We start from the raw sequence: 22,939 nt of genomic DNA, 5'->3' as shown, positions 1-22,939 counted from the left end.
GTATTTGGTCTATTCTGGAGAAAGTTCTGTGTGCGCTCAAGAAGAATGAGTATTCTGTTGTTTTAGGGTGGAATGTTCTGTATATATCTATGAGTTCCATCTGGTCCAGTGTGTCATTCAACACTCTTGTTTCTTTGTTGATTTTCTGCTTAGATAATCCGTCTTTTGCTGAGAGTGGAGTATTGAGGTCTCCTAAAATTAACGTATTGTTATCAACATGACTATTTTGGTTAACAGTTGGCTTATGTAGTTGGCTATTCCCATGTTGGGGGCATAGATATTTACAATTGTTAGATCTTCTTGTTGGATAGACCCTTTAAGAATGATATAGTGTCCTTCTGTGTCTCTAACTGCAGTCTTTAGCTTAAAATCTAATTTGTCTGATAAGAGAATTGCAACCGTAGCTTTCTTTTGAGGTATATTGGCATGGAAGATGGATCTCCATCCCTTCACTTTCAGTCTGGATGTATCTTTAAGGTCAAAGTGAGTCTCTTGTAGACAGCATATGGATGGGTCCTGTCTTTTTATCCAATCTGCAACCCGGTGCCATTTTATGGGAGCATTTAGGCCATTCACGTTGAGAGTGATTATTGAAAGATATGAATTAATTGTCATCATGTTGCCTGTGAAGACCTTGTTTTTATATATTGTCCCTGTAAATTTCTTTTCTATATCACTCTTGGGGTCTTTCTCCTGTCATAGAACCCCCCCCTTAATATTTCTTGCAGGGCCGGCTTTGTGGTCACATATTCTTTCAGTTTCTGCCGGTCTTGGAAGCTCTGCATCTCTTCATCCATTCTAAATGACAGCCTTGCCGGATAAAGTATTCTCGGCTGCATGTTCTTCTCGTTTAGCATCCTGAATATGTCTTTTTTTTTTTTTTTAAAGATTTTATTTATTTATTTGAGAGAGAATGAGAGAGAGCACATGAGAGGGGGGAGGGTCAGAGGGAGAAGCAGACTCCCTGCCGAGCAGGGAGCCCGATGCGGGACTCGATCCAGGGACTCCAGGATCATGACCTGAGCCGAAGGCAGTCGCTTAACCAACTGAGCCACCCAGGCGCCCTCCTGAATATGTCTTGCCAGCCCTTTCTGGCTTGCCAGGTCTCTGTGGATAGGTCTGACATTATTCTGATGTTCCTCCCTCTGTATGTAAAGAATCTCTTCCCCCTAACTGCCCTTAAGATTGTTTCCTTGGTTCTAAGATTTGCGAGTTTTACTATCACATGCCAGGGTGTTGGCCTGTTTTCGTTGATCTTGGGAGGGGTCCTCTCTGCCTCTAGGACACAAATGTTTGTTTCATTCCCCAGATTAGGGAAGTTCTCAACTATGATTTGCTCAAATATATCTTCTAGTCCTCTCTCTCTCTCTCCACCCCCTGAGGCATTCCAATAATTCTGACACTGGAACATTTCATGGTGTCACTTATTTCTCTGATTCTATTTTCATGGATTCTGTGTTGTTTTTCCCTGGCCTCCTCTTTTCCCTTCTTGTCTATTATTTGGTCTTCTAGATTACTAATCCATTCTTCCACCTCCTTTACCCTAGGTGTTAGATTATCTAGATTAGATTGGATCTCATTGATAGCATTTTTAAGTTCTGCCAATTCAGCTTTCATTTCTGCCCTTAGAGACTCTATGTTGCCATTAATTGATTTCTCCATTCTAGCTACTGTCTTCACAATTGCTAGCCTGAATTCTATCTCTGACATCTTGATTATATCTGAATTAATTTGTGAATCTGTGGCATAAATCATAGTCTCTGAGTCATTCCTATTTTGGGGGTTCCTCCTCCTAGTCATACTGTTGAGGGGTGGTTGAGGGAATGTATAGAGTCCAAATTATTGACCACAACCCAAGCAAGATACACTTGTTTTCTAGGGACCTTAGGGTTGTTGGCCTCTTGTTTTCCTAGCCTGTCTTCTGGGGGAGGGTCCTGCTGCACTGTTACTCAGGCAACCCTGTATGGTCAGAGTTGCCCTGCCCACCTTGGTGGGGGATGAGCTCAGTGAAAACCTGTTTTGGGGGGCTTTTGTTCTCTGGCGGCCTTCCCTGGTGGCTTCCACATCTCTTCTGAGAGTCAGAGCAGAAGAGATCATTTCCAACCCTCTGCCTCAGAGCAGAGAGATCGCAGTCTGTTCTTCAGTGAGCTCTCCAGGCCACACTATCTCCATTTCTGTGTGTGCTGCTATAAACTGCAGTGTCCTGGGTTGTGTGCCCCTCAGCAGCATTCCCAGTCCTCGCCTCCAGGTCAGGGCACGTCTCTGCCCTTTGTGCTTCTAAAACCGCCAGCTGCCCCCAGTTCGCACGTGGGGTCCTGCTACTCCAGGTTTCCATCTGGCGGGCCGCCCTAAAGTCCTTTCCCCATTGCTACCGGTCTGCGAGTCTGTGCCCTGTCCCCAGTGCAGGTGGATATTGCTCACGGGCGGCGTAGGATCCCAGTGGCTCAGCTCTGTCCCCCTGGATTTATCCTCTGATATCTGCCTGCAGAATCATGGCTCCCTGCTTCGTACCTGGAATCCAGCCGCCTACAATATTCTGTTTGTAGAGATCCAGATCTATCTTCTTACATCTCAGGCTGATTTCCTGGGTGTTCAGAGTGGTCTGGTAGATATCCAGCTCAATTCCTGGGACCGGTTGGAATAGAGTCCCCTACTCTTCCGCCATCTTTTCCTATCCATCGCTAAATGGTCTTTAAAACTAATTAGAAGGACACCTGGGTGGCTCAGTTGTTTAGGCATCTGCCTTCAGCTCAGGTCATGATCCCAGAGTCCTGGGATTGAGTCCTGCATCGGGCTCCCTACTCAGTGGGGAGCCTGCTTCTCCCTCTCTCTATGCTGCTCCCCCTGCTTGTGTGTGTGCTCTCTCTCTCTGTCAAATAAATAAATAAATAATCTTAAAAAAATAAAACTAGTTAGAAAATTCTGATATAATTTAGATGTAGTACTTTTTCAAAGCCAGGAAATGGATTTTAAATGACCTCAGGTTAAATATTTCTACATTAGATCTCTTTTCTACCCCAAAGTTGAGGTAATTTTATTTAGTTTAATTCAGAGGATTCTGTATTTAAGTAACCCAGTTACTCATATACTAGCAAGTAAAAATTTCATTCATTATTACACTTAAGATGGGTGAATTTCATGGCATATAAATTATACCTCAATAAAGTTGTTTAAAATAATTTCCATGTAAAAATTTCTGACAAAAACTGTCCTGTGTTTTAAACTATCGTTTTATTAATAATTGAATTTGCTTATTATCAACTTACCTGAATAAATTTCTTTAACAGATGATTTTTCTCCTTTCCCATTATTCTCTTTCTTTATATTTTAAAAATGTAGCATAATGGGTTAATGAAATTACTTACTTGGCAAGAATCTGCTTCTCCCTCTTCCATTGGCTCATCAACCATTTGAAGACCATTTACCTGAAAAATATTGTTCAAAAACTGAAGTTTAGGATTACTAGAACAAGAGTAAGAACTAAGACATTTACCTGAAAAATATTGTTCAAAAACTGAAGTTTAGGATTACTAGAACAAGAGTAAGAACTAAGAATAATATAACCCCGGCATTTCCCATCATGATCTAACAAGATCCACACTTACTGAAACACAAATTTTCAAAGGACACATAGAAGGTACTTAGAAAAGGAACATTCTTAATATGGTTTTCAGATTGTTCTCGAGAATCCTTAACTTTCAGAGCTGAATGTTTCATCTCAAATTATTTAGAGCTTTGCTATGATTTATTAACATACATTAAACATATGACCTTTGTGCTTTCAGTAATATTGTCCCCAGCCAAACACCAAAGGAAAAAGAAAGCATTCAATTAAAAATGGGCAGAACTATATGAGGACTCTGAAAATTAAATAATAGCAAGCAGATAAGGGAGGGAGAACAAAATTCAAAGAATAACCAGCATTATGGTGAGTTTCCTGGGTTTATTTCAAACCTTTATCTCTTGACTTTGACCCAAGAAGATACTAACTGAGTCATGGAACTCCACAGTGGGTATGAATAATATTTGCAAGAAAAACCTCACTTTCTGGAGAAAGGAACAGGAAAATATGCACTTTTGAGCTAGTGAACATAAGAATTACAAGCTTTTTTCCCACTTTTTTTTTCTTTTTTGATTCCCAGTCCTGCTCCAAGGCAAGCCCCAATCAAGAGAAACCTATCTGATCAGAGAGACCAGGAAAAGAGGCTCATATGATTAAAAAATAAAAGTGTGTGTAAGGGGAGGTATTTCCTGTTATATTTTTCATGCTCTCCTTCACTTCATCCAAAGGGCAGCCCTAATAGTACAAACCTGTGTGACATCATGAAAGACTAAAATTTTGGGAGAAACTAAGTTCTGGTCAGAGGAATCAGGATAAAGGGCCCATGGGAATTGAAGAATCCATAGCAGATATCATGGAAAAGATAGAATGGGAAAAGGAGATCCCCTAATTCTGTGTACAGACACAATTCCCGGCCTCAACAACAAACTGCATGTGTGTGGAATAGAATCTAAGAAGCCTAACAATGGGCTTGAAAACTGAACAGCAACATCAACCACTGATATGGTCTAAAACTAACTACTGAGTTAGTACGTGCAGAGTTCTGACCCAAACAATCTGAAGACATAATTAATGTTGGAACCGTCACACAGAAAGGGTGAGATAGAACTTGAACCTAATCAGGCAGATTGTATGCTGAAACAGTCAAAATTAATAGGTATCAATTCCAGGATAACTCTGATGTTGAAACATCCGACAAGGATTATGCAGCTATTATAACTATGCTCTTTGGTTAAAAATAAACACACTTGAATGGAATGATAAAAAGTTATCAGCAGAAAATATAAACTATAAAAAATGTAAATAATTTTAGACAAAAATAATAATATATGATTTAAAAAAATACTGGGTTAGCTAAGAAAATGGAGATGGTGGAGGAAATAGTAAACTTGAAGATACAGCAACAGAAATTAACCAGTATGAAGAAGAAAACGAAAAATGGTTAAAAGCAAATGAACAGAGTCTCAGAGACATACGGAATGTGAGAAAATCTAAATTCCATATAATTAACATCCCAGAAAAAAAGAGAGATACAGAAAGAATTATTTAAATAAATAATGGCAAATCCATCCATATAAATTTGGAAAAGAGAAAAATCTATTGAGACAGAAAATGAACTAGTTATTGCTTAGGGGTATGGGATAAGGAAATGGGGGCAACTGATAAAGGGTAAAATGTTTCTTTATGATGTGATAAAGTTCTAAAACTGTGGTGATAGCTGTGCATATCTGTAAATATTCTAATATTCTGCTGTGTAGAAGCATTTTAGTTTTTTGAGATAACTGACATACAATATTACATTATTTTCAGGTGTACAACACAATGAATTCACATTTGCATACACTGCAAGATGGCCACCAAAATAAGTCTAGTTACCATCTACCACCTTACATATTTAATACAATGTTATTGACTATATACATCATATACACATGACTTATTTGTTTTATAACTGGAAGTTGGTACTTCTTAATTTCCTACAATTACACCTCCCCAGTGCCCTACCCTTCTGGCAACCACCAATCTGTTCTCTGTATTATGAATCTGGGTTTTGTTTTATTTTTATTGCACATGTACATAAGATCATGCAGTATTTGTCTTTCTATGTCTCACTTATTTCATTTAGCATAATACCCTGAAGGTAAATCCATGTGGTTGCAAATGATAGGATTTCATTCATTTTTTATGGATGAGTAATATTCTCTTGTGTGTGTGTGTGTGTGTGTGTGTGTGTGTGTGTGTGTACATACATAAATACATGACTTCTTGTTTATTCATTCATCATCAATTGACACTTAGGTTGTTTCCATCTCTTGGCTATTTAAATAATGCTGCAGTAAACATAGAAGTGGAAATATCTCTTTGAATTAATGTTTTCATTTTTTTCAATGTTACCCAGTAGTGCAATTGCTGGATCCTACCTACAGTAGCTCTATTTTTAATTTTTTGAGAAACCTCAATACTATTTTCCATAGATGCTGCACCCACATATATTGCCACCAAAAAACATATGAACATCCATTTTCAGTTGCATCAAAATGAATAAAACAAAGTTTTATTTGTTGTTTTTTCCACATTCTCCCCAACACTGGGTATCTTTTTGATAATAGCCATTTCCACAGGTGTTAGGTAATATCTCTATAGTTTTGATTTGCATTTTCCTGATAAATTAGTGACATTGAGAATATTTTCATATACCTTTTGGCCATTAGTATGTCTTCTTTGTTAAAATGTCTATTGAGATCCTCGACCCATTGTTTTAAATTTTTTAAGTTTTATTTTTTAAGTAATCTTCTAAACCCAACATGGGGCTTGAACTTAAAACCCTAAAATTAGGAGTCGCATGCTCTATTGACCAAGCCAGCCAGGCATGCCTCTCTGCCAATTTTTTAAAACTTTTGCTTTGGTTTGCTTTGGTTTGGTTTTTTTGTAATTGAGTTGTAGGAGTTCTTTCTATATTCTGGATATTAACCCCTTACCAGTTATATGATTTGCAAATATGTTTTCCTTTCAGTAGGTTTTTTTTTTTTCATTTTTTGTTGGTTTTCCTTTGCTGTGCAGAAGCTTTTTAGTTTGAAGTAGTCCCATCTGTTTATTTTTGCTTTTGCTTCCCTTGCCTTTAGAGTCACATCCAAAAAACATATTGCTAAAACTGACTGATCAAAGAGATTACCATCTAAGTTTTCTTCTAGGATTTTTACGTGTCTGGTCTTATAGCTAAATTTCTATTACATTTTGAGTTAATTCTGTATATAGTGTAGGAGAGTGTTCCACTTTCATTCTTTGGATGTAGCTGTTAAGTTTTTCCAACACTATTTATTAAAGAGACTGCATTTTCCCCATTGTATATTATAGCCACCTTTGTCATAAATAAATTGACTACTGATGTTTTCACTTCTGGACTCATTATTCTACTCCATTGATCAATGTGTTTGTTTTTATGCCAATACCATACTGTTTTGATTAGTTTTGCAATACAGTTTAAAATGAGGGTGCATGGGGGCACTTGGCTGGCTCAGTTGGTTAAGCATCTGCCTTCTGCTCAGGTCATGATCTCCGGGTCCTGGGATCAAGCCCTGCATTGGACTTTCTGCTCAGCAGTGAGTCTGCTTCTTTCTCTCTCTCCCTCTGCCCCTCCCCACCACTCGTTCTCTCTCTCTCTCATTTTTAAAAATTAAATAAATAAATAGTAAATAAATAAATAAAATCAGGGTGCAGGATACCTCCAGCTTTGTTCTTTCTCAAGACTGTTTTGGCTATTCTGGGTTTTGTGGTTCTATACAAATCCTAGAATTATTTAAAATGTTCTAGTTCTGTAAAAAAATTTCAGTGTAATTTTAATAGGGACTACATTGAATCTGTAGTTTATTTGAGGTAGTTTGGACAGTTTAATAATACTAATTCTTTCAATCCATGAGCACAGAATATCTTTCCATTTATTTGTTTCTTCTTCAATTTCTTTCATCAATACTTGCTATTTTTCAGTGTACAGATCTTCACCTCCTTGGTTATATTTATTCCTGTTTTATTCATTTTGATGCAACTGAAAATGAATTTGTTTCCTTGATTTCTTTCTTATTAGCTCTGATAGTTTTGTGGTGGAGTCTTTAGGGTTTTCTATATATAGCATCATGTCATCTGCAAATAGTGAGTTTCACTTCTTTCTTACCAATATGAATGCTTTTATCTCTTTTATGCACCTACTTGCTGTGGTTAGAATTTCCAATACTATGTTGAATAAAAGTAAAGATAATAGGCATCTTTGTCTTGTTCCTGATCTTAAGGGAAAAGCTTTCAACTCTTCACTGTTAAATATTAGCTGTGAATTGGTCATATATGGCCTTTATCATATAGAGGTACATTCCCTCTATACCCACGTTGTTCAGAATTATCATAGATGAATGTTTAATTTTGTCAAATCCTTTTCTGCATCTACTGAGAAGTTATGATTTTTATCTTTCCTTATGTTAATGCAGATTATCATGTTGATTTATTTGTAGATGTTGAATCATCCATGCATCCTTGGAATCAATTCCACGTGGTCATGATGTATAATCCTCTATTTAAAAGATTTTATTTATTTGAGAGAAAGAGAGAGCACAAGCAAAGGGAGGGGCAGAGGGACCAGCAGACTCCCCAAGTGGGGAGTCCAACATGGTGTTTGACCCCAACCAACTGAGCCACCCAGGCGTCTCAAAAATTGATTATTTATTTATTTATTTATTTATTTATTTATTTATTTATTTTAAAGAGAGAGAGAGAGAGAGGCAGATGGAGAGAGAGTCTTGCAGACTCTGCACTGAGCATGGAGCTGGACGCAGGGCTCAGTCATGACCTGAGCAGAAACCAGGAATCACACGCTCAATTGACTGTGCCACCCAGGCACCCCATATAATCCTTTTAATGTATTGTTGAATTCATTTTCTAATATTTGGCTGAGGTTTTTTGCATCTCATTTCATTAGGGATATTGGCCTATAATTTTTTTTTTAAGTCTATGTGTCTGGTGTTGGTTTCAGGTTAAAGCTGGTCTTATTATAATTCTTCATAATAATCTCTTATGACCCTTTGTATTTCTATGTTATCACTTGTAGCTTTTCTTTCATTTCTGATTTTACTTATTTGAGCCCTCTTGGTTTTTTGTTGGCAAGTCTAAAGTTTTAATTTATTTTATCTTTTCAAAGAATCAGCTCTTAATTTAATTGATCTTCACTACTGTCTTTTTAGTCTCTATTTCACTTATTTCCCCTATTATTTCCTTCCTTCTACTAACTTTGGGATTTTTTTCCAGTTTAGGTGTAAAGTTAAATTGTTTACTTGAGATTTCTCTTGTTTCTTGGGGTAGGCCTTTATTGCTATGACCTTCCTTCTTAGTACTTTGCTGCATCTGACAAGTTTTGGTATGTAGTATTTCTGTTTTCACTTATCTCTAGATATATTTTTTTTAATTTCTCCTTTGATTTTTTCTATGACCCTGTAGTTGTCCAGTAACATGTTGTTTACTCACCCTGCATTTGTAGTTTTTCCAGTTTTCTTCTTGTAATTAATTTTTAGATTCATATCACTGTGGTCAGAAAGATGCTTCATATTATTCTTCTTGAATTTATTGAGACTTGTTTTGTAGCCTAATATGAAATCTATCTGGGAGAATGTTCTATGTGCACTTCAGAAGAATGTGTATTCTGCTGCTTTTGGATGGAATGTTCTGTATATATCTATTAAGTCCATCTAGTCTAATGATCATTGAAGACCAATGTTTTCTTACTGAAACAAGGTTCATATATGTCTGGATATAATCTATCCATTGATGTAACTGGTATGTTAAAATCCCTATTATTGTATTGCTGTCAATTTCTTCATTTAATAATTTCTCCCTGTTAATATTTGCTTTTACATATTTTGGTGCTCCTACCTTGGGTGCATATATAAGTATTAGATCTTCTTGACCCCTTTATCATCATATAGAGTCTCTCTTTGTTGTTCAGTATAGTCTTTGTTTCAAAGTCTCTTTTGTCTGATATGAGTGTAGCTATACCACCTTTCTTTTCATTTCCATTTCCATGAAAAAAAATTTTCCTATCTTTTCACTTTGTCTGTGTGTCCTTACTTCTGAAGTAAATCTCTCATGGGAAGTATATAGACATGTCTTTCTGATTTGTTTTGGTTTTGTTTTTTTAACACATTCAGCCACTCTATTTCTTTTGATTGGAGGAGTTAGTCCATTTACATTTAAAGTAATTATTGATAGGTACGTACTTATTGCCATTTCATTTTGTTCCAAGATTTGTTTGTTTTTGTAGTTCCCCTATGTTCCTTTCTTCTTTTTCTCTTTATTTCCTTGTGGTTTGATGACTTTCTTTAGTGTTAATATGTAGATTCCTTTTCCACTTTCTTTAGTGTATTTATTATAAAATTTTGCATTGCGGTTATCAGGAGGTTCACATATATGAGTCTATGTAAAAAAAGTCTATTTTAAGTTGATAGCAACTTATATTTGAACACATTCCATAACTCTACATTTTTACTCCCCACCCTACATTTTGTGTTTTTTATTTACACAAAATGAGCAACCCTTTTAGAATTTCTAAAAAAAACAGTTTTATTCAAGCTCAAGTTAGGACTGTCTGGTATACACAATCTTCTTCACAAAGAAGAGAGTGCTTCAGTAGGGGAACATTTAGTGTAGGGTATATACATTTTTTTACATAAACAGTTACAAATTATTACACAAAGAACATTGCAGAAAGTTGTAGACCTTAAGCTTCTAGTATATGCTGGGCTGTATGACTTTAATCTTATGGGAACCAGGGAAGTTTCTTACTTTCTCAACTTTTGTGTTCAGAATGTTCCTTTTTGGTTATTTTCTTTAATGCAGGAGATGTATGATGTGTGATTGGGCCAGAAATAGAACCCATGCTTTGAGGTTTTGCCAAATCATTTTGACCTTGGTAAATATTGAAGTATAGCTTCCCTGGGAGCCTAGGACCAGGCCTCACAAACATTAAAAGGTGAAAACTTCCTTTATCAGATTTTGCATTGTGATTATCATGAGGTTCACACATATGATCCTATGTATATAACAGTCTATTAAGTTGATGGCAACTTACATTTGAACACATTCCATAACTACATTTTTACTCCCCACATTTTATGGTTTTGATGTCACATTTTACAGCTTTTTATTTTATAAATCTCATAACTAATGATTGTAGTTTTAGTTAATTTTACTACTTTATTTCCTTTTAATCTTTTTTTTTTTTTTTTAAGATTTTATTTATTTATTTGACAGAGAGACACGAGAGAGGGAACACAAGCAGTGGGAGTGGGAGAGGTAGAAGCAGGCTTCCCGCGGAGCAGGGAGCCCGATGCGGGGCTCGATCCCAGGGCCCTGGGATCATGACCTGAGCCGAAGGCAGCCGCTTAACGACTGAGCCACCCAGGCGCCCCTATTTCCTTTTAATCTTAATAGAAGTTTATAAGTGACTTAACCATTACCTTAACTCTATATTTATCTTTTCCAATGAGATTTTTACTTTTGTATGTTTTCTTGTTATTAACTACTGGATTTCTTTTCAGAGTAAAGAAGCCCCTTTGATATTTCTTGTAAGGCTGATTTAGTAGTGAGGAACTCCTTTAGCTTTTGCTTGTCTGGAACACTCTTTATCTTTCCTTCAAAGCTGCAATGATAATCTTCCTGGGTAGAGTATTCTTACCTGGATTTTTTTTTTTTTTTTTTTCCTTTCAGCACTTTGAATATGTCACTTTGAAACTCCCTTCTGCTTTCAAGGGAGTTGAGCTGAGAAATCTGCTGATAGCCTTACGAGATTTCCTTTGTATGTAACAAGTTGTTTTTCTCTTGCTGCTTTTAAGATTTCATATCTAGGGGCGCCTGGGTGGTTCAGATGGTTAAGCATCTGCCTTCGGCTCAGGTCATGATCCCAGTGTCCTGGGATCAAGCCCCACATCAGGCTCCTGGCTTAGCGGGGAGTCTGCTTCTCCCTCTCCCTCTGCCTCTTCCACTGCTCATGCGCGCTCTCTCTCTCTCTGTATCTGTGTCTCAAATGAATAAATAAAATTAAAAAAAAAAAGATTTCATATCTAACTTTTGACATTTTAATTATAATGTGTCTTGGTGTGGCTCTCTTTGGTTTTTTCTACTTGGAATTTTCTGGGATTCCTGGACCTGGATGTCTGTTTCCTTCCCTACATTAAGGGAATGTTTAGCCATTATTTCTACACATAAGTTTTCTGCCCTTTTTCTCTCTTCTCCTTCTGGGACCCCTATAATGTGAATGTTATTCTGACTGATGTTTTGCCAGAGGTCTCTTAAGCTATCTTCATATTTATTTTTATTGTGTTTTCTTCTCCTGATCCATCCAGGTGAGTTCCATTGCTTCACCTTCCAGCTTACTGATCTGTCCTTCTATTTTATCTAGTCTGCTATTGAACCACTCTCATGTATTTTTCAGTGCAGTTAATGTAGTCTTCAGCTCTGTGACTTCTGTTTGGTACTTTGTTTTCTATATCTTTGCTGAAGTTCTGTGTTCATTGATTCTTCTCCCAAAACCAGTGAGCATCTTTGTGAACATTACTTTGAATTCTTTATCACGTAGGTTCCTTATCTACATAATATTAGGTCTTTTTCTGAGGTTTTGTCCCTTACTTTCATTTGGAACATATTTCTCTGTATCCTCATTTTACTTTTCTATGTGTATTTCTATGTATTAGGTGTAACAGCCACCTCTCTCAGCCTTGAAGAAGTGGCCTTGAGCAGGTGATGATCCTTCTTGTTCAAACTTGCCCTAGCTCTTAGTTGTCTCTTGCACCTTTATGGCCGTCTAAACCACCTGATTTATTCTTGATATGCCCCCATTGTTGAGAGTATGTCAAGACCTGTCAATAATCCAAGTGGGTGAACTTCAATTAGCTCAAAGCCAGATGCTCAGGCAGCAGTTTTTAATGTATGTAAATATATACAGTTCTGTGGGGCCATAACCATAATCCCTGTTGGCTTCTGGACCAGGAGATCTAGAGGTGTCCCCTGGATGACAGTTGCAAAACTCAGGGCTCCAGATGAGTGTATAAGCTCTTTTCTGGGAGGTCTTGTCAAATTGTAGCAAAGCCAAAGGGGTGTGCAAGATGGCGCCTTCCTGCTTACATTCCCTGGGGATGCCCCTTAGCCTCTAGATATGTGGGTAACCAGAAACCTTTTCCTTAGGCTGAAGCTCCAGGACAGGTAAATGGGCTTTTATACAGCAAGACTGGGGTTGTGTTTCATTCTGCTCTATGTGTAGTGCCCTGGGGCCTGCCAAGTGCTGTCTTTCCAATTGTTACAATTCCATGGAGCTCTTAAATTCCAGCCCTCTTGGCCACCAGGGCCAAGCAATCAAGTGGTGATCCCTGTGTGGATTTCATGCTCCTAGTGGCTTTAGCAAGGCAGCTGGAGAGTGTAGTGGGTGGGACACACTTGCAGGCTTCAGAAGGCAAATGTGGGAAACATGTCTGCAGGCACCTATGGGCTTCAACCATTCAGAGAGCCTTTGTGCACATACACACAGGCTTCAGGCTGGGAACTGGAGTATGCTGTGACAACTCACACTCACCAGTCCAGGCAGGGTGTGGGTAAATGTCATGACCACCTGTGCTTGCAGATTTTAGCAAGGGAGCAGGAGAACTCCATGATCATTCATACTTGCCCACCCCAGGAAGGAAACTGGGTAGTACTGCAACAATCCATGCTTCCTCCAGTTTCAGCAGGTGTCATAACTGCTCACCCCTGCCTGGCCCAGCAAGGTGGTGGATGGGTGCTGCATTTGAACCAGTCCACCTGTGCTAGCAGGCTATGTGGAGAGCACAACAGTGGCATCCACCAGCATCTTTCTCTCTAGGGAACATCTGGACTGTCTCCTTTTCCAGAAGATGCCCCCAAATACACAAATGAATCTCTCTCACATATAATCTAGGCAGTTTTGGAACGGCTCTTTTTTTCTCTGGGTCTTGAGGCAAGCAGGACCAACCACCAGCCCTGAAAAAAAGGAATCTCAATGTCCTACAGCACTTTGGCACCCCCAAACATCAGTCCCATTGGTTTTCAAAGCCAGATATTCTGGGCACTCATCCTTCCAGTGCAGATACCAGGGGAGAGTGCATAATGTAAGGCACCAACCCCTTGCTCCTCAGGGAGAAGCACCGGTCTGGTGAGATTCTTCCTTACTGTGTGTTGCTGTGCTGGGGGTTGAGGTTTTTGGTAAGACCAGGTCTCTGATTCTCTGTCTTGATCCTTTTATTTTTTATTGTGGAGGGGATTCCATCAAGTTCTCAAATCTTTTGGAGAGAGAAATGATCCATACCTATTTGTAAATATGGTGTGTCTGTGAGAGGAGGAGAATTTAGGACCTTCCCACACCACCAACCTGGACCCTGCTCTGTACATATTAAATGGGTGAATTGTATGGTATGTGAATTGTGTTTCACTAAAGCTGTTTTTCTTTTAATGGTTAAGAATTTCCCAAATTGGGTGAATTATATAAATTTACAATTTAAAGAAGCTTAGTGAACCTCAAAAGGGTAAAATTAAAGAAAACCACCCCAAGGCATATATTAATCAATCTACTTTAAAACAAAAGAGAAAAGGGGGGAAGTCTGGAGAACAATGAGAGAAAACAAACATATAAACATCAAATTGAATAACTGCAGATTTCTTATAAGAAATCATGGAGGTCAGAAAACAGGAATATATTACCTGAGATATTTGGAAACTTATGTTAATACAAAAATACAGACATGATTGTGTATAGAAGCTTTGCCTGTAATTGTCAAAAACTGGAATCATTCAGATGTCCTTCAATTGGTAAATGGAGAAAGAATACTCATCAATAAAAAGGAAGAGCTACTGATACTTTCAACAACATGGTTAAATCTTAAATGCACTGAATCCAGACCCAAAAAGCTAAATGTTTTACAACTACATGTATATGACACACTGAAAAATGCAAAACCATAGGGAAAGAATTTGTATCATTATATTCCAGGGGCAAGAAATAGAGGAAGGGGAATACTAATTAGCAATGAAAAGGAATGATCTATTTGATACATTTAACAACATGAATGAATCTCAAATACATTACTGAAAAAAAAAAACTGAAAAGGCTACATACTGTATGGTTCCATTGATGTAGCATTATAGCAAAGGTAAAATTATAAGGTATGGAGCAGGACTTAGCAGTTGTCAGAGGTTAGGCTACGGGTGGGGTGAATTAAAAAGAGGAAGCAATGGGAATTTTGGAGGGTGATGGACTATTCAATAGCTTGATTTTGGTTGTGGTTACACAGCTCTATGAATCTGTCTAAACTCAGAAACATACATGAAAATGAGTCAAATTTACTGTATATAAATTTTAAAATAAGCTTATTAAGAAGTAAATGACCAAAAAAGAAAAATCCACAAGTAAATGACACCCTACCCCACAAAAAAGTAAATGACCCAGCATTATTTATTTGATTAGCATCTTTCTTTTTTTTTCCCTCTCTTTTTTAACCAGGTAAAACTGGTATATAACATTATATTAGATTCAGGTATACACCAAATATATTTGATACCTGCATACACTACAAAAATGAACACCAAAGTAAGTTTAGCTCCCATCTATCACCACATAATTGACCTTCTTCATACTTTTTGCCTACACCCCAAATCCCCTCCCCTTCGATAATCTACAATCTTTTCTCTGTATCTATGCATTCTGCTTCACTCATTTGTTTTATAGATCCCACTTACAAGTGAAATCATGTGATTTGTCTTTGACTTACTTTACTTAGTATAATACTGTCAATGTCTATCCATGTTGTCACAAATTACAAGATTTCCTTCTTTTTTATGGCTCAGCAGTATTCCAAAGTGTGATATATATATATAGATATATCTCACATCTTCTTTATCCATTCATCCATAGATGACACTTAGGTTGATTCTGTATCTTGGCCATTATAAATAACACTGCAATGGACATAGGGGATAGGGGTGCATGTATCTTTCTGAATTAGTGTTTTGTTTTCTTTGAATAAATACCCAGAAGTGGAATAGTGGGATAATATGGTAGTTTTATTTTTAATCTGAGGAAACGCCATACTGTTTTCCATAGTGACTATCCCAATTTACATTCCCACCAAGAATATGAGATTACCTTATCAACATCATCTCTCCAACACATATTACATCTTCTCTTTTTGATAATAGTATTCTGACAGGTATGAGATATCTCACTGTGGTTCTGATTTGCATTTCTCTGATGATTAGTAATGTCAAGCATCTTTTCATGTGCCTCTTGGCCTTCTGTATGCATTCTTTGGTAATCTATTCAGATCCTCTGCCCACTTTTTAATCAAATTGTTTTCTTTTTTATTATTGAGTTGTATGAATTCTTTTATATATTTTGGATATTAGCCCTTTACTGGATATATGATTTACAAATATTTTCTCCATTCAGAAAGTTGCCTTTTTTGTTGATGTTTTCCTTCACTGTGCAGAAGGTTTTTAGTTTGATGTAGTCTCATTTGTTTTTACTTTCATTGTCACTGCCTTTGGAGCCAGACACAAATATCTCCAAGAGCAATGTCATGGAGCTTACCACCTCTTTTCTCCTAGGAGTTTCGTGATTTCTGGTCATACATTGAAGACTTTAATCCATCTTGAGTTAGTTTTTGTGTATGGCGGAAGACAGTCATCTTCCTTCATTCTTTTACATATAGCTATCCGGTTTTCCCAAAACCATTTATTAAAGAGACTGTCCTTGCACCATTGCATATTCTTGGCTCCTTTATCATAAATTAATTGACCATATACGTGTGGGTCTATTTAATGGCTCTCTATTCTGTTTCCACTGATCTATACATCTGTTTTTATGGTAATACCACACTGATTTGATTACTAGTTTTATAATATAGTTTAAAATGTCATAAACTAATTGACCATATATGTATGGGTCTATTTAATGGCTCTCTATTCTGTTCCATTGATCTATATGTCTATTTTTATGGTAATACCACACTGATTTAATTACTATAGTTTTATAATACAGTTTAAAGTCAAAGAATGAGATTCCTCCAGGTTTGTTCTTTCTCAAGATTGCTTTGACTATTCAAGGTCTTTTGTGGTTCCATATAAATTTTAATATTATTTGTTCTAGTTCTGTGACACCACCATTGAAATTTTGATAAGGACTGCACTGAATCTATAGATTTCTTTGGGTAGTATGGACATTTAACAATATTAATTCTTCCAATCCATAAGCTCAAAATACATTCCCATTTTTTTGTGCTTTTAATTTCTTTCATCAATATCTTATAGTTTGCAATGTACAGGTCTTTCTCCTCCTTGGATAAATTTATTCCTAGGTATTTTATTCTCTTTATTGCCACTGTAAATAGGATTGTTTTCTTAATTTCTCTTTCTGGCAGTTTGTTATTAGTGTATAGAAACACAACCAATTTCTGCATATTGCTTTTCTATCCTGCAATTTTACTGAATCTATTAGTTCCAAGGTTTTTTGGTGGAGTCTTTAGGGTTTTCTATAGATAGTATCATGCCATCTGCAAATAGTGACAGTTTTACTTCTTCATTTCAATTTGTATTCCTTTTATTTTTTTCTTGCCTAACAGCCATGTCCAAATCTCCCAATATTATGTTGAATAAAAGTGACAAGAGCGTGTATCCTTGTCTTGTTCCTGATCTTAGTGGAAAAGATTTCAGGTCTTCATCACTGAGTATGATGCTTGCTGTGGGTTTTGACACCACATACAGCCTTTATTATATTGAGGTACATCCCCTCTATATCCACATTGTTGAGAGTTTTTCTCATACATAAATGTTGAATTTTTTTAAATGTTTTTTTCTGTCTATTGGGAGAATCATATTGTTTTTATCTTTCATTTTGTTAATGTGGTGTATCATGTTGATTGATTTGCAGATGTTCAACCATCCCTGGATCCCTGGAACCAATTCCATTTGATCATGATGTATGATGCTTTCAATGCATTTTTGAATTCAATTTGGTAATATTTTGTTGAGGATTTTTGCATCTATGTTCATCAGGGATATTAACTTGTAATTTTCTTTTTCTTTTTTTTTTTTTTTTTCCATGTCCTTGTCTGGTTTGGGTATCAGAGTAATGCCTGCCTGGTAAAATGAGTTTGGAAGCTTTCCTTCCTCTTCAATTTTTTGGAAGAGTTTGAGAAGGATAGGTTTTAACATAGGTTTCATTCATAAGTTTTATGAAGGTTGCAATCATCTTTGAATGTTTGGTAGCGTTGACAGTGAAGCTCTCTAGTTCTAGACTTGTTTTTTGGGAGGTTTTTGATTATTGATTCAATCTCCTTATTAGTAATAAGTCTGTACAGATTTCCTATTTCTTCATGATCCAGTTTTAGAAGATTGTATGCTTATAAGGACTTGTCCATTTCTTCCCTTTCTAGTATGTTGGTGTATAATTATTCATATTAGTCTCATGATCTTTTGTATTTTTGTGGTGTCAGCTGTAACATCTCTTTCATTTCTGATTTTACTTATTTGAGCCTTCTCTTTTTTCTTGGTGAGCCTACCTAGTGGTTTGTCAATTTTGTTTATCCTTTCAAAGAAGCAGGTCTTAGTTTCACTGTTCTTTTCTATTGTTCTTTTGTCTGTATTCATTCCCCTTCTAATCTTTATTATTTAATTCCTTCTATTAACTTCTGGCTTTTTTTGCTCTTTTTCTATTTCCTTTAGATGAAAATTAAATTATTTACTTGAGATTTTTCTTTTACCATAAGGTAGGCCTGTATCACTATGAACTTGTTTTAGAAATGCTTTTGCTGTCTCCCATAGATTTTTGTTTTTTAAAGATTTTATTTATTTGACAGAGACACAGCGAGAGAGGGAACACAAGCAGGGGGAGTGGGAGAGGGAGAAGCAGGCTTCCTGCCTGCTTAGCAGGGAGCGCAATGCGGGGCTCGATCCCAGGACCCCGGGATCGTGACCTAAGCTGAAGGCAGATGCTTAATGACTGAGCCACCCAGGTGCCCCTCCCATAGATTTTAGTAAGTTGTATTTCCATTTTCATTTGTTCAATTTTCCCCCTTTAATTTCTTCAGGAACCCATTGGTTGTTCAGTAGCATAATGTTTAATGTCCACATATTTGTGATTTTTCCCATTTTCTTGTAATTGAGTTCTAGTTTCATACCACTCTGGTCATAAAAAATGCTTAATATTATTTCAGTCTTCTTAAATATATTGCAACTTGTTTCATGGCCTAAAACATAATCTAGCCTGAAGAACATCCCATATGTACTTGAGAAGAAAGTGTATTCTACTGCTTTTGGATGATATGTTCCATATGTGTCTATTAGATCCACCCAGTTTAATGTCTTTTAAGGCCGTTGTTTCCTTACTGAGTTTTCTGTCTAGATCATCTATCCTTTGTAGTGGGATATTAAAGTCCCCTACTATTACTGTGTGCTGTGATTCTCCCTTTAGGTTTGTCAGTATCTCCTTTTAGGTTTATCAGTATCTACTCAATTTAGGTGCATAAATCTTTACAAATGTTACATCCTCTTGTTGGATTGACCCCTTTATCATTATGTAATGCCCTTCTTTGACTTTTTACAGTATTTGTCTCATCTTTTTTGTCTGATATGAATATAGTTACACCAGCTTTCTTTTCATTTCTTTTTCCATCCCTTCACTTTAAGACTGTGTATGTCCTTAGAACTTAAATGAATATCCTGTAGGCAATAAAGAGATGAATCCTGTATTTTAATCTACTCATCAATTCTATCTTTTGATTGGATATGTAGTCTGTTTATATTTGAAGAAATTATTGATAGGAATTTACTTATGTCATTTTGTTGTTTTCAGACTGTTTTTGTAGTTCCTCTGTTTCTTCTCTTGCTCTCTTCCCTTGTGGTTTTGATGAATTTCTTTAGTGTTATGCTTAGATTCCTTTATCACTATGTTTTCTGTATCTAAGTGCTTTCTTTGTGGTTACCATGAGGTTCACATGTAATGGTCTTTATATACAGAAGTCAATTTTAAGTTAGTAGCACTTAAATCTGAACACATTGTAAAAACTCTACATTTTTATCTCCATGTTTTATGTTTTCACATCATATTTTATATCTTTATTATGGGTATCCCTTAACTAATTATTGTAGTTACTTTTACTACTTTTGTCTTTTAACCATCATACTAGCTTTGTAAGTGGTTAATCCACTACCTTACTATATATTTGCCTTTACCAAGGAGATTTTTTAGATTTTTTTTTTTTTTTTTTTAGTTTCCTTTAACATTTCTTGTAAGACCAGTTCATTGGTGATGATCTCCTTGAGCTGTTTTTTTTCTGGAAAACTTTTTATCTCTCATTCAATTCCGAATGATAGCCTTGCCACATAGAGTATTCTTGACTGGAAGTTCTTTCCTTTTAGTGCTTTGAATATATCATGCCACTTCCTTCAGACCTGTTGAGTTCTGCCCAAAAATCAGCCCACAGTCTTATGGAGGTTCCCTTGCACCTAACTTTTCTCCTGCTGCTTTTAAGATACTTTTTTTTAAAACTTTGACATTTAATTATATTGTATCTCTGCAGATCTCTTTGGGTTCATTTTATTTGAAACTCTCTGGGCTTCCTGGACCTGGATGTCCAATTCCTTTCCCAGGTTAGGAAAGTTTTCAGCCTCTATTTCTTCAAGTAAATTTTCTGCTGCTTTCTCTCTCTCCTTCTTCTGAAATCCCTATAATGTAAATATTATTCCACTTCTTGTCCCATGAGTCTTTAAACTATCTGGACTTTTTTTGTTGTTGTTGTTGCTCTATTTGGGTTACTTCTACTGCCCTATCTTCCAAGTCAATGATTTATTCTTCTATTTTTTCCAGTCTGCTATTGAAACCCTCTCATGTATTTTTCAGTGCAGTCATTGTATTCTTCAGTTCTGTGACTTCTGTTTGGTACTTTCTTATGTTTTCTATCTCTTTATTGAATTTCTCACTATGTTCAGCCATTCTTCTTTCAAGTTCAATGAGTATCTTCATGACCATCAATTTGAATACTTCATCAGGAAGATTACTTATTTCCATTTCATTAAGGTCTTTTTCTGAGGTTTGGTGTTGTTCTTTTGTTTGGAACACATTCTGCTTCCTCATTTTGCTTGACTTTGTGTTTATGCATTAGGCAAAACAGCTACTTCTCCCAGTCTTGAAGGAGTCTTTGTGTTGAAGATGAACGGTGTCATTCAATCTTGCCCTAGCTCTTGACTATCTTTCAAACTTTTGTGATTATCTAAGTAGCCTGATTTACCTTAATGGGTCCCACTTGTTGAGGGTGTACTAAAACCTGACAGTTTCTGAAAGGGAGTGATCTCATTCAACACCTAGGTTCAGGCTGATTGAAAGCCAGTTCCTCAGGCAGCAGCATTTAAAGTATGCAAATATATACAGTCAGACCACACTCATAGACCCTACTCACCTCCAGACTAGGAGATCTGGATTTATCCTTGGGTAAATGTTGCAAGAATTAGGACTTCAGAGAAGTATATAAGTTCCTTTCTGGGAGGTACCAGTGAGCTGTGGCAAGGCCAAGGGAGGGCACACAAATGCGTGTCCCCTTACCTGCATTCCTTCAGAGTGCCTCTGTAGCTTTTAGATTTGTGGATAACCTGAAGCCTGTCCCTCAGGTTGAAGTGTCAGGATAATGAAATGGGCCTTTTTCATGTGCAGACTGGAGGTATGTTTCAGTCTGCCCCCTGGGTGTGGTATCCTACCCAGAACCATCTTTCTGATTGTTATCATGCTGCAGAATCCAGGAGTGCAACCTCCTCTGGCCACCAGAGCCAGGGAATCAAGAGTATCCCCTGTGTGGACTACACTTACCCACCAGCTTTAGCAAGGTTACAGGAGAGTGTTGGGATCAGGGTATGCCCATGTCTTTCATGAGGCCAGGAAAGAGTGCTGGGAACAGGGCATGCCCATAGCTTTAGTAATGCTGGAAAAGAGACCCTAGTGGTGGGGCATGCCCATGGTTTTAGGAAGTCCTGAGAGGAGCACTGGGAGGGTAGGAAGACCTGAGAGGAGCACTGGGAGAGTGGAGTAAAGCCATGACTATGGCTTTACTGAAGCCAGGAAAAAGTGTTGGGGGCAGGGCATGCCTACGGTTTTAGTGATGCTGTAAAATACCATGGGGGTGCAGCACCCCATGGATTAGCAAGGCAAGAAAAGAGAACTAGCAGTGGGGGATGCGCACAGTTTAGCAATGCTGGAGAACACCTGTCCTTAGCTTTAGCAAGGTTGTATCCACATACCACCTATGCTAAGTAATGGAAGAATGCAAAAAATGGTGCTCTCCAGCATTTCTATCCTGGAGGAAAATCCCAACTAATCCCTGCCCCTCCAGCAGACTTTCTAAGATTAGCAACTGAATCACCTTCACATATAATCCACTCATCTCTCAAACTGCTTTGTGCTGGCTCCCAGGATAAATGAGTCCATCAGCAAACCCCTTTAAAGGAGTATCTCAGATCCCCACAGACCCCCCTGGTCTCCTGGGTGTAAGTGCCATTGGTTCCCAAAGCCAGATGTTCTGGGGACTTTGTCTCTCTAGTGCATGTCCCAAGGGTTGGGATGCCCAATGTGAGGCACAAACCCTTCACTCAAAAAGGAGAGGCTCTGGGCTTCTGAGACCCCTCACTATTGTTTGTTGCTGTACCAGGGATGGGGTCTTTGGCCAGACCCCATCTCTACCTCTCGTATTTGTCTCAATGTGGCACTTTTATCTCTCATTGTAGAGGAAGCTGTTCAACTGGCTTTCAGTTCTTTTTCAGCGGGAATCATGCCATGTGTAATTATAGATTTAGTGTGTCCATGGGAGGAGGTGAGTTCACGATCTTCTTATGTTGCCATCTTAAACTGGACATAGCATCTTTCTTTTTTGGAGGGTTTTATTGTTTTATTCTTAAAGATTTTATTTATTTATTTGAGAAAGAGAGAGAGCACTAGCTGGGGGGGGGATGGCAGCAGAGAGACAGGAACAAACAGACCCCCTGCTGAGTGGGGAACCTGACATGGGGCTTGATCCCAGGACCCTGAGACCATGACCTGAGCCAAAGTCAGATGCTTAACCGACTGAGCCACCTAAGAGCCCTGGACATAGCATCTTTCTTCTAAAACAACCCATGAGTAACAAATAGTCACCAATGATGTCTATTTTGCTAATAGATCCATCAGTCCTCATCTTACTTGATGTTGCAGTTGACAACTCTTTCCTATTTAAGTCTATGGATTCTGTGGTATCACACTTTCATTATTTTTGTTCTTTTTCAGTATCGATGAAACATTGTAGATCCCTAGGAAATGGACTT

General features: G+C 37.4%; 1 protein-coding gene across 3 annotated transcripts in view; it reads right to left on the bottom strand.

Annotated features, from left to right (window-relative positions):
- The window catches only part of RPS6KA6 (ribosomal protein S6 kinase A6), a 200,487-nt gene that overhangs the window by 138,769 nt on the left and 38,779 nt on the right, over positions 1 to 22,939 (bottom strand). For all 3 annotated transcript variants that reach the window (XM_032387854.1, XM_032387856.1, XM_032387855.1), the window contains exon 2: positions 3,366 to 3,425. In XM_032387854.1, coding sequence (XP_032243745.1) covers positions 3,366 to 3,425 — 60 coding nt within the window. The remainder of the gene's footprint in view (positions 1 to 3,365; positions 3,426 to 22,939) is intronic.

Source organism: Phoca vitulina, unplaced genomic scaffold (assembly GCF_004348235.1).
Source record: "Phoca vitulina isolate PV1807 unplaced genomic scaffold, GSC_HSeal_1.0 scaffold51, whole genome shotgun sequence".
Lineage (NCBI taxonomy): Eukaryota > Metazoa > Chordata > Mammalia > Carnivora > Phocidae > Phoca > Phoca vitulina.
The sequence above is the reverse complement of the archived record's forward strand: the minus strand, read 5'-3'. Positions and strand labels throughout refer to the sequence as shown.